The sequence below is a fragment of the Genypterus blacodes genome, unplaced genomic scaffold, assembly GCF_046128005.1.
Source record: "Genypterus blacodes isolate CSIRO-AG114 ecotype Tasmania unplaced genomic scaffold, CSIRO-AGI_Gbla_v1 ptg000140l_1, whole genome shotgun sequence".
Classification (NCBI taxonomy): Eukaryota; Metazoa; Chordata; class Actinopteri; order Ophidiiformes; family Ophidiidae; genus Genypterus; species Genypterus blacodes.
In genome coordinates, this window is record NW_027466942.1 from 377,501 (window position 1) to 390,036 (window position 12,536).

The following is a 12,536-nucleotide window of genomic DNA, read 5'->3' on the forward strand; positions in this document are numbered from 1 at the left end:
AGAACACAAAGCCTCAAATCTTCTTTTCTTCTGAACAAATCATGTAACCGCATCTTCAGCTCATCTCCACGGTCTTGAGCAGGGTCACTGTAATGACTTCTGTTCTGATATCACACACATTCCAGCATGGGCAGACTGTGCATGGGTCCAGTGTTGGTGTCAATGATTTCTCTGTGCTGTCATCGCCCCAGAGACCAGAAGAATGCCGATCCACTCCAGGCCCACCCCCCACACACCCGGACCCTCCACCCCTCCACCCTCCTCACCCTCCACCCTCCACCCTCCTCACCCTCCACCCTCCACCCCTCCTGGATGAGCTGTTGGACGATAGATGGTGCAGGAGAGAAAAGCAAATGGAAGAGAGACACAAGAACAGCATAAGATAGATGTGACTGTGGGACTCCTGCTCTTACATAAAAAGGAGACAATCTGATGACTATAATGATGACGAAGAAATTCAACTAATACATATAAATACATATATACAGATACATCATTATTATGAAATACATCTTTATTTGATTCAGTCCTACATTACCTCAGGAAGCTTTTTTCGGAGAGTCATAATCTCTTCTCTCATCATTCAGTCCTTCCTGCTGCTGGATGACATCACTGATTCTCTGACCTGTCGTGACTCGTTTGCATGGTAACACTACTCGCCTCAGGTTTCACCTCCAAATATGACTTTATCCTGACATGCTCCACTTGTCTCAGCTTGTTTCACCTTCTAAACGACTTCCTCGTCTCCTTTCAGAGGAAACCCCTCGCTGCCAATCACAAGTATCTTTTATCCAAGGAAGATGAGTCAGATGTCTGATTTCTTTATTACTCCATTACTTCCATGTGTGGGAAACACATGTGTGACGCAGCACTGACATGTTCAGGTCCAAGTGAAGGATGAAACTGTGTCTCATGATGTTGTATCAGTCAGGTTTCCCTTGGCAGCACGTTGACTCACACTGCTGCACTCCACCAGGCCGTCTCTCCCTCTGTGTGACAGACTGAGGAGTTATTTTTGCCCCCTTAGTTCTCTGAAGTGAAACACCTGGAGTGAGTCACAGTGAGTGTGAGTCACATTCTCTTTCTATCCTCTGCACACTGAATTACAAGCCTCCATGGCAAAATATACAAACAATGACCAGGGAATGTGTTGTTTTTCCCTTTTTGTTCCCTGACATGTACGTAGCTTAGTCCAGTTCACTCCAGTCCACTCTCTGAGACCTTGTAGGTTTGCTATCTTTCAGTTCCTCCACTGATCAGATGCAGCTGCAGCTAAGTAGTCACTTTGCAGATTACATGTAACAAAAATAAAGAAATGTGATCAAAATTGGCAACCGGCATAAATATTTTTTTATTACTTTTTATACCAGGGTGACCGTGTGTGTGTGTGTGTGTGTGTGTGTGTGTGTGTGTGTGTCATTTAGTTAGGGTTTATTTTTTAACACAACATTAATTTATTTTGCACAATTGACAAATCTTGATTGAAAACATGAATTAATTAACATGAACATGAACTTTTAATAATTTGATTTAACAAATAAAGAAATAAATAATACTAATATTTAGTAAAGATAGACATTTAATAAACCCTTTTTTTATTTTTTTATTTATTTATTTATTTATTATTATTATTATTATTATTATTATTATTATTATTATTGTTGTTGTTGTTGTTATTAGTATTATTATTATTATTGTTATTATAAAAAGTTGCATCATTTAGACATTTTAGAGAATTCCAATTAAGGTATTTAAGGTAAAAAAGCTGGGATTGGAACACTTGGTTGAAAGCGCCATCTAGTGGTTAAACTGGATAATACTCAGAAAGTCGTCTCATTATATCTTTGATAGCCTTCATGTTTCTTTAAATGTAATATAAAGCTTCTGTTTGTGTCACACCGAGCTGTGTTTGGTTTTATCAGTGACCTTGATCGGCCGGTGTGTTGGTGGAACGAGCGGAGAAGGTGTGTGTGTGTGTGTGTGAGCTAAGGTGTGTGTGGGAGGAGCTGCTCGTCCCACTGGCCGGGGGTGCGCCACACACACACACACACTCACACACACGCCTCACTCACTTACACCTCTCTCTGCTCTGGTTCTGCACTCTCTGGACTTAGAGGATGTAGAGTTTCACTGCACCCCGCTTTACTCCTCCTCCTCCTCATCATTTCACACAGGACAACGGCCATGAGTGGTAGGACTACGACTTCTAAGATTGTTTTCTCTCTTTCTTCAGGTTTTATGTGGTTAATGTTTGACATCATGAGCCACAAACGCTCAGAGATGTGACTGAAAGACTTCAACCTGTCACTCTATCACTGGGGTTAGCATAGATGAGGTTGCCAGGTATTCCAACGCTAACACACGGATTTAAACTCCACTAGACGTTCTTACAGGACTTCACTACAAACCTCATCATAAAACTTCTTCGTAATCAGGATCCATTTGGGCATTTGGACCGTCTGAACAATGTCAATCAAAGAAATACATTAATACCAGATTTGTATTCCTGTGAACTACAGAACTGCAATTAAAGGGACAGACAGAACAATTCTTCAGGATCTTGTAACACTTCAACAATTTACCACCATTTAATATGACATTTAATTGGTTTTCAACCTAAATCAGTGTCCCAATGTGTGGAGGAGTTCAGTGGATCACCTGATCACCTGATCACAGGGAACATATCAGCCCGTCTCTGTTGTGTTTATGGATAATGACAGAGATTCCAGGGTATTCAGACCTGCCTGGGCCTGCCTGCTCTCACAGATCTCTCTGATGTGCTGCAGAGGAGCTCGCTCACTCACACACTCACTCGCTCACTCACTCGCTCACTCACTCACTCACTCACTCACTCACTCACTCACTCTGTTTTAATGGTAAACCTTTATATGAATATGAAATCTGAGCTGAGAAAGTAGGTCAACAGTTCATTTCTCTCTCAAGCTCTCTATCGTCTTTCTTTACATTAGGTGAACTTCTATCCCTGCTCACGTTCACAAGTCGTCAGATCTGAAGAGGATTCCCTTCAGTGATGGTTGGACACCAGGATGTCTCATTGACTTTATCTGAAGCAAACTCAGACCTTGCTGCTTGTTCTGCGTTGCTTGTTAAACCCGTCCCTTCCTTTCCGTCTCCCCTGCAGTGAAAAGTCAATAGTTGTCATAAAGCTTTGTGTCTGCTGTGTTTCTGGGTGTGAGTCATGCTGTATCATCATTTCCTGCTGGTTGGTTGATACACAGTGAGACGTGACCAGCAAACCAACCTGACACTCAGAACTACACATTCCTTCGTCTGCAGCAGTAAGACAGCAGAGGACAGAGTTAGATCGGCAGCTTACACCGATTTACAACACAGATATCTAAAGAACATGGGGCCACTTGCAGAATAATGAGAACATGGCTAAGAATCCATTATCACAGGATGTTTGATCGTCCTTTGATGAAGCTCACACCTGTGTTTGGTCTCCTGCAGATGTGACAGTGTGGGCAGATGAGGGTGACTCTGCTCAGGAAGAGGTGCGCTTCTCTCCCCCGTGGTCAGAGGAGCGCTTTGAGGAGCTGTGGGACAGAGTGGACGGAGTGAGACACAAGCTCACCCGCATCCTCAACCCAGCCAAGCTCACACCGTACCTACGCCAGTGTAAGGTCATGGATGCGGAGGATGAGGACGAGGTGCTCAACTCCACACAGTACCCTCTGCGCATCAGCAAGGCTGGTGAGGGAAAGAATAGCAAGGGATGGATGGAATGTTGTAAAGGAAAAAGTGTTAAAGGAGCTAAATGTTTCTAATCACTGACATTATGTAAGCAGTCACAGAAACAGATGGGTCCAGGTGAATGATGACAACGCTGAGAGATAAATGGAGCTCAGGACAGAGAGAGATGAAAGAGAAGAGACTGAGAGAGGGGAGAACAGGGAGGACAGCAGCTCAGGTCAACACAGGGCTCATACTGCTGTGAGAGAGAGATACAGGGATAAAGCAACCTGCATTCCTGTGGTTTCACTGGTTTCAGTGCTGGAATGTGCAAAAACGACATATAATGCTTTTTGTTACGCTCCCTCTTTCTCTCATAGTAGATATGGACAGAAGAGTGTGTGGGGAACATTGTCAACAACGAAGTGGCTGTTGTATTTATGGTGTGGCGATGGAACAACGTTACACAAACTGCAACATCTCAGAATTCCAAAAGTATTCAGCTTCATTGCCACACACACTTTGGCAGCAGTCACAATGATCTAGTTAATAAACAGAGCCTTAAAGGAAAGTTAAGCAGGCAGTGAGGTCCATTCTGGATTTGCAATCAATAGCAGAACACTGTAATGATCTTGCCTGATTGAGTGATCTGTGTTTTGATGACATCAGAGCCATGTCACTCTGCTCAAACGTCCAAAACTCTCTGCTTTCCTCAAGAAGTTCAGTTGGAGTTTCAGCGTGAGAAGCTCCAGCCTTTCTTTTTTTAAGATGGTGAACTCTGACTTTGCTCTGGATGTTTCCCAGGTCGCATGCTGGATATTCTCCGTGGTCAGGGCCAGCGAGGCCTCCAGGCCTTCATGGAGTCCCTGGAGTTCTACCACCCAGAGCAGTACACCCTGCTGACGGGACAGCAGCCCACTCAGCGCTGCTCCCTCATCCTGGGTGAGCACGCATTCCTCTGCATGTGTGTGCAGTCTGGACGGCAGAGGTGCAGACTCACATTACAGGACTCTGCCTCCAGTCAGACCTGAGTCATCGCTTTAATTATTTCACACACTGTGAGCTCAAACAGGAGCCTGATGATTTACTAACGGTGTGTCAGAAGAAGCACATGGCGACCTTTAGTGACAGAGAACCATTTGCACATTAAAGGAAACACCAGCTCCTTCTCCCTGTATGAACCCGCCCCGCCGCCACCTTTAACCCTCATCACCCTGTTCCCACAGATGAAGAGGGACCTGAAGGTTTGACTCAGTTTCTACTGTTAGAGGTGCGTAAACTGAGGGAGCAGCTCCGGAACACTCGTCTGTGTGAGCGACGACTGTCTCAGCGTTGCCGGGTAGCGGAGGAGGAACGAAGTCACGCTGAGCGCAAAGTCCAGGATCTGCGTCAGGACCGGCTGCAGCAGGAGAGGTTGGTCTCACTTCTGCTAACCTTTGTTCTATAATTATTCAATGTGAGAGTTGACATTTCAAACATCAAGCGAAAAACTTCTGATCTATAAAAAGAAATCGTTTGGGGAACACTGCAGTAAAGCATCGCTAACATGCACATCGTTCATATCTGATCCCAAGGCTGCGGCAGGAATGGGAGTCATCGAGCCGAGAGCTTGGCAAGCTGAAGGACCGGCACCTGGAGCAGGCGGTGAAATACTCCAGAGCCTTGGAGGAGCAAGGCAAGGCCTCGACCCGTGAGAGAGAGCTGCTGAGGCAGGTGAGCGGATCAGAACAGGCTCTCACAGGGAAATCATCTGACTCTGAGCAACATTACAGCTATTTTTGTAGTGTTTACATTTAATCCACCGGTAATCTCAGTACAGACAGGTTTCAAAGTCACTGGATTAAAACCAGGCAGCCACATGTGAACTGCAGAAACTCTCAAACTGAGACATGCTAGCAGCTCAGGTGTGTAGATGTTGTTTCCTTTATTTAGCCCCCAACCTGTCACAACAAGTCCACCCAACCACAGAGGTATGATACGATTGGTTAAGAATTCACCCTGGGAATGTCTGTGGGAAAAGATTAGCTTGTAAACTCATGGCCTTTTTAAACACTGCATTGTTTTCACATCTGCTTCAAGAGGTTTCAGGTTTCACATGAAAAATGTAAACAAAGCTTAGTTCATTTACTGTGAACATGTAGATAACTTGAATAGAGTTGGGAAGGAAGAAGTGACACTGCATTCATGTCATAATATTAGGAACAGTCTGGCTCTGTCAGTGTTCTTAGTGACAGCATGCAGTCATAGTGTGTGTGAGAGGTTTATAATAATATATAATATATATATATATATAACTGATACAGTTCATCAAAGGAGAGCTTCATGTACAACAAACACATGGAGCATAAAAGTGAGACGTGTCCATCTTGCACATAGGTGGAGGAGCTGAAGTCCAGACTGACAGAAGCAGAGACACAAACCATCCGTGATCCAGCCACTGCTCTACCAGCCAAAAGGAGCAGCTTCATCTCCAGTGGAGTCAGCGGTCCTCCACCTCCTCTACCAGCAAAGCCACTGCACCACACTGAACTCCAGAACACTGGGAACGCTGCGCCTCACATGAGGAACTCAACTCCTACATCTGGAGTCATAGTATGATTTTATTCTTTGGTTTAAACTTCTGTCCACAAACACAAGAACATGTTTACTGTGGTGATGTGTGATATTATTAATGTGTGATGTTCTGGGGGACATTTAGGCACTGGTGGACATTCTGAAGCAGGACCGGCGGGAAGCTGCAGAACAGAGGCAGGAGCTTTGTGAGTTCATCACCAGACTGCAGGGGGAGCTACAGAGCACTGAGGACAGCAGAGATAAGGTGCAGGTTTACTATAGATACTGTATGTATAAGAATATCAATGAATAGAGGTTGTAATGGTGATCTGATGATCTGTGTGTGTGTAGATGGAGTCACAGCAAGCGCACCTGCAGCTGAAGGTGAGGACTCTCCAGCTGGACTGGGAGACGGAGCAGAAGAGGAGTGTGTCCTACTTCAACCAGATCATGGAACTGGAGAAAGAGAGGGACCAGGTCAGTGTGAGGTCAGAGTTACTATCATCCATATTTAGATGAGTGTGTGCACTGGACCTGGACCTGGACCTGGACCTGGACCTGGACCTGGACCTGGACCTGAACCTGGACCTGGACCTGGAACTGGACCTGGACCTGGACCTGGACCTGGACCTGGACCTGGACCTGGACCTGGACCTGGAACTGGACCTGGACCTGGACCTGGACCTGGACCTGGAGTGGCCCGACAGACTGGAATGTGCGGCAGGGCCACGGAAAAATCCCAGCTGGTTCTCTAGAAACCGAGCTTAAACTGCAGTAGTTGCTCTTGTTACTCCTGATCATATTATTCACTCTATCATTTTTGAGAACCACAACAAAATGTTACCTAACTCCTCCCCTTGATATGAAAGTGCGTCTCAAACCGCACAATGTGTTGCTGTAACCGTTCTCTACACACTTTCTTACACACAGTCACAGAATCCCCGTTTCTCCTCCAGGCTCTGCGCAGCCGAGACAGCCTGCAGTTAGAGTACACAGACTGCCTGCTGGATAAGAACCGATTGAGAAAATGCATAGCAGAGCTGCAGGCCAACGTGGAGCAGCAGCAGAGGGAGCTGGAGAGAGAGAGGGACAGGATCCGTGAGCAGAGGGAGCAGAGCAGCTCCTGCCTGCACCATGTGAGTGAGCGCCTCTCCACACTCTCACACACCTGCTGCACTCTTTCACAGCAGTGTTTGATTCCTTGTGTCTGTGCCCCAGTCCCGCCTGTCTCTCTGCAGTGAGGACCAGTGCTACGGCCCCTGTTGCTCACTGGGCCTGGACCCCAGCCTCCAAACCAGTGGCTCCCATCTGGTGTTACGAAAGGTCAGGGCCGGCTCCACGCTCGGCAAACTCTTCATTCTATCAGCACTCTCAATATCAATGACTGCATGGAATGCTACTTTACTGGAACCTTGATGGTGTTTCCACCTGTGCAGTATAATACTCTGCCTATGATGTCATACAGTTGCGTGTGTGTTTTGTGCTGCAGATGAGCTCTACAGGCCAAGCCAATGAAAACTCAGAGGGTGAGTGTGTGAAGGACAGGGAGCCATGTACCCTGCAGGCTCTGCTGTTCCTCTGTAGAATCCCTCTGGATGTTTCTATTACTCACACAGCCTTGACTTGACTTTATGTGTACTTCACTCATGTCTCATCTCATTTTCCATAGATTCCCAATCCAACTCAGAGGAGAATCTCCTGTCCTCAGTGAGTCACAGCTCCAAAGAAAGAATGAGAGAGAGAGAGAAAGATAGAACTGCAAGCATCAATCTAAACACAAGCGTTCAAAGAATCCTCACCTATGTCTTTGTCTTTCTCCCCTCAGACAGAGGACAACGAAAAGGAAATCAATCGTCTCTCAATCTTTCCCTTTCCTCCGTGTGTGAACTCCATTAACCGACGCTTTAACACAGAGTGAGCTCAGCAGACGGCAGAACCTTCATCCAAATACATCCCTCTGTTGTCTTTCACACCATCTCCTCCTCTGTACAGGTTTGACTTGGACTCGTGGGGCAGTGATGAGAACGATAACATCACAGGTGTGTGTGTGTGTGTGTGTCTTCTGTCCTAAGTGAAGAAAAGTATTCAGTCCATTCTGCAGTGTGACTTTAACGTATGAGACAGATGTTTCAGGTGGACAGGGTGAACCCTCTCTGTGGGACTCCTGGAACTCTCTGCACTCTCAGCTCTTCCCCCCTGACTTGGTCCATCTGCCTGCAGCCGTCACTCCGCTGCAGGCCAGTCCAAGTGTTCCCAGGTACGTTGTTACACCGGTGAGATGTGGAACAAATGCTTTGGGAAATAAATAATATCTAGTTTGGCCATTATGAATGGATGCAGATGGAAGTGCGAGGCGTCCCACCGCTCTTACCTGTTACCTGCATCTTCTTGCTTTATCCTAGGATTCCCCCCATCTCTCCATCTTCAAGTCCGCCCACCTCACCAAAGTACAGGAGAGCAAGCCTGGCTGATGATATTGCCATCATTGGTGGAAACCAAACAGGGATCTTTGTCAGCCAAGTGAGAGCTGGTTCCAAAGCTGAGCAGTGTGGACTGAAGGAGGGCAGTGAGTTGTTAGAGGTGTGTATCCTACAGTATGTGTGGGAAATGAGTCATGTCCAAAAGCAGAACCCATGTTTCAGTTCATGCACAGAGTTACACTCGCAGACTTTTGGATTTTCGGTTTGACATATCTAGATGTGTGTCTTTCTTCGTCACAGCTGGAGGGGGTTCTGTTCGGCGGGGGCAGTGTGCTTCTGGGCCAGTGCACTGGAGAGGTGGCCCATTTCTCTTTGCAGTGGTGGATGGAGCCATCATCACTCAAACATCAGAGCAACCCAGACGGTGAGCCCACCCTCATGTCTCAGGGAAATTGTTGCTTTTTGTTTAATTGTACCTGCAAAACTTCCTGAAAACATCTCTACATAATAACAGTTACAAAGTTGCATCTCTTCACTCCTGTAAGGGGAAAAGAATGACCGAGCTCTCCCTGTTTCCCTTAGCATACTCCAAGCTGTGCTCTCAGCTCTCCTCACCCACTTGTGGGGGCGTTGATTCCTTCTATGTGCGTGTCAACCTCACCATGGACCCTCGTGGTGACCCTCCTTCTCTCAATGTGCGCTGTGATGACATCATCCACGTCACAGACACACGGTACAACGGGAGGTACCACTGGCGCTGCTCGCTGGTGGACTCATGCACAGCCAAGACCCTGCAGGAAGGAACCATGCCCAACTACAACAGGTGACACCAAGTCCACTCTGATGTGACTTCTGTCCTTATAGGGTCTTACGGTCCACTACAACATCATATCTTTCTAATTCTGGCCAATCATTATTGTTTTGACGCATCTTTGGATGAAGGATATTAAAAGTACCTACTCTGAATGTGGAATGTGAATGACCTTGGTTGCACCCTTCTCCATCTCAGGGCCCAGCAGTTGCTCCTTGTAAGGCTGCGTAAAATGGCCCTTGAACAAAAGGACTTCAAGAAGAAAGTAAGTTTACTCTAACATAAGAGACAGGCTCAGCAGGCTCAGCAGGCTCAGTTGGGACACAATGTTAATCCAGATATTAAATGTTTATCTTTCCCCATTGCTTGCAGTTATTAAAGAAAGAATCAGGGAGTGTCCGCCTGGTCAAAGCAGTAGAGCCCAGCTGTCATGTGATCGGCTCCACACCCCAGGTCCTTTACACACTCAGCCACCGTAAGCTCCGCCCACAGTTCTCTCAGAATGCAACACCAATGCAGTTTCACACCATTTGAGTGTTTGTCTATCGTTGAATGTGTTTCTCCTTCTATGACTCTCTCAGGTCATGAGGAACACCTGATCCCCTACAGTTTAGTGCAGCCAGTGAGGGTTCAGACTAAGCGTCCTGTCATCTTCTCCCCCTCTCTTCTATCCCGCGGTCTCATAGAGAGACTGCTGCAACCTGCAGAGTCTGGTTTGGACTTTAACACCTGCCCAGCAGGTACACACACACACACACACACACACACACACACAAACAGCCATGTACAGCCATGTGCAATGCACCATAGTCTCCCTCGTCCTCTGAACTGTGTGTCTTATCTCTCATTGTGGGCTGCAGAGCCAATTCAGGCTTCAGAGAGACGAGATAAGAAGGTTTTCATGTTGGACTCCAGCCCTGCAGAGGGAGCTCACGGCATACGACTTCATTCAATACAGGATGTCATCAGCCAGGTGGAGTAAAAGGAGAATCTCTCTGTTCTTCTTCTACTTCTAGAATGCATGTAACATCTCATGGCACTCTCATCATTTCCATCTGACCTCACTGGAATTAAATTCATTTTATTTTATTATTTTCTTTCTATTCTGCTGATTCAGGATAAACACTGTCTGCTGGAGCTGGGGCTGCTCAGCGTCGAAGGCTTATTGAGACAAGGGATTTATCCTATCGTCATTCACATTCGACCCAAGAACAAGAAACGCAAGAAGCTGAGGTCGGTGCATGTCTGCGTTTGATTCTAAGAACTTATCGTCGTTCAGGGATCCTCATCAAATCAACCTCTTGTCTTCCCACTGTGTACAGGAAGCTGTTTCCACGGTGTGGGGAGGAGAGTGTGATGGAGGATGTGTGCCAGGCAGAGGAGCTGCAGCTGGAGACACTGCCCCTGCTCCATCACACCTTAGGGCCCAACGCCTGGAGCTGCACTGAAGAGCTGCTGGCGGCCATACGCAGTGCCATTCACATCCAGCAGAGGGCGGTGGCATGGGTCGAGCTGGACAGGCTGCAGTAGAACCTGAACCCCAATTTCTACCTTGCATTAAAATCTGTCTGCGTCATGGAGATAATTGGGTCACATGATGATGTAAGGTGTAAATGCTCACAGGACATATTGGGATCACGTCACCCTGCCACCTCATCCTGGCTCCACTCACTCTCTCTCATACAACTATTTGAGTCAGAGTTGCATGTTGTGAACGGGGGCCTGTCCCTGGAGTATGGACAGTGACTGCCCAAGCACAACAGTTCAGGTCACAGGTCAGCTAGCGTCCAGAGAACACTAATGTATTATTTTGGTGTACATGCAAGTCATGGGATTGGAACTCTGGATAACAAGAACTATTGATGATAGAAGGTGTAAATAGAGTCGACATGTAGGGCTGGTTTCCCTCACAAAGATGTCGTCATGTTTGTATTCAACGTTTATCCTGTCAAGTCTCCACTGGGACAAATCACCAAATACTTAACTACAACCAGATTTCTGTAAGATTTGTATAAATGGGTTGCATCATCATCAATCTGTTCTAATGAGCTCTGGACTGAGAAATGGAGGAATACAGATTCGCTTCACAAACATTAAACACTATAATGTAGGACTTACATGAGAAAATCCTGCTACATAACAATAACAAAAAAAACCTCAGACAGCGCAAATCTCCACTAAAGCCCAATTTTAATTGTAAATGTGGTAGCATAGAGTTAAGACAGGACACACCGCCTGAATGGTTGTCTATGGACTAAAAATAATATTTGAGAAGATATGCGACGTGGATCCAACTCAAAATCTATTCAACCATTCCTGAGCCGCAACCCACCTCTCCACAAAATGATCCCCTATCCCTGTTATCTCGCTAACACACACACACACAAGTGGAGTCAATGACATACCTATACTTTGTATCAATAACAATGGTTATGCTACTATTTTATGGACTTGTTCTGATGTTGTTTATTTGTATTGCTCAGGTTTATTATATGGCAGGGCTGTCACGTGAGTCTTCACTTTAGGAGTTCATTGTTGATGGTAGCATAACAGAAAGAGAAGCACTGAAGACTGAGTGGACTGAGTGGCAGATACATGAGCCAGAGCACACATTATACTAAGGCATTAAGTATATATTCTCTTTAATGGAACAAATGCTAAATAACGTTTATAAATTTAATGGATCTTTGTTGATTTTGGATGTCTGTGGGTTGTATTTACACTACATCATACAGTAGAAGCTGTAGTAGTTTAGCTCCCTCTGTGTAAAGTGGTGTCACAGTAAATACATGAAACCGGACTTTTTCAAAATGTTCCAACATGCAAATAAAACAAAATAAATCCCCCATGCAAGAAGTTTTATTACAATCGATTGACCCAATAGACTGAACTTAAATAACCCGACCCAAACATATACACTCCATGGTTGAGGTAAGTTACAAATACATCACCGTATTATTCAGTGCTAAAATTCAGAGCAATACCGCTGTACAACCCCGTACTAAACTAAACACTAAAGCTAATTCTTTCCAGCGAGAACACATTGAAGCCACACATTA

At 45.8% G+C, this 12,536-nt stretch overlaps 1 protein-coding gene and 1 long non-coding RNA gene across 3 annotated transcripts in view; one reads left to right on the forward strand and one right to left on the reverse strand.

Moving 5' to 3' along the window:
• LOC143012047 (uncharacterized) overlaps window positions 1-12,536 on the reverse strand; it is a 95,147-nt gene that overhangs the window by 13,115 nt on the left and 69,496 nt on the right. The gene's annotated exons all lie outside the window — the stretch shown is intronic.
• Window positions 2,035-12,318, forward strand: LOC143012052 (caspase recruitment domain-containing protein 10). Of its 2 annotated transcripts, none has more exons than XM_076165082.1 (24): window positions 2,035-2,191; window positions 3,472-3,714; window positions 4,498-4,635; window positions 4,920-5,106; window positions 5,268-5,406; window positions 6,070-6,285; window positions 6,392-6,511; window positions 6,598-6,723; window positions 7,203-7,382; window positions 7,465-7,569; window positions 7,736-7,772; window positions 7,916-7,953; window positions 8,072-8,160; window positions 8,239-8,285; window positions 8,371-8,503; window positions 8,649-8,826; window positions 8,967-9,090; window positions 9,249-9,489; window positions 9,676-9,742; window positions 9,850-9,952; window positions 10,059-10,217; window positions 10,338-10,450; window positions 10,595-10,710; window positions 10,800-12,318. In XM_076165082.1, exons 1-24 carry the CDS (start codon window positions 2,185-2,187, stop codon window positions 11,005-11,007), a joined length of 3,114 nt encoding a protein of 1,037 aa, XP_076021197.1. In that variant the 5' UTR covers window positions 2,035-2,184; the 3' UTR covers window positions 11,008-12,318. The 2 variants fall into 2 exon arrangements, with proteins under 2 accessions (XP_076021197.1, XP_076021198.1); XM_076165083.1 differs by having other exon boundaries at window positions 8,380-8,503.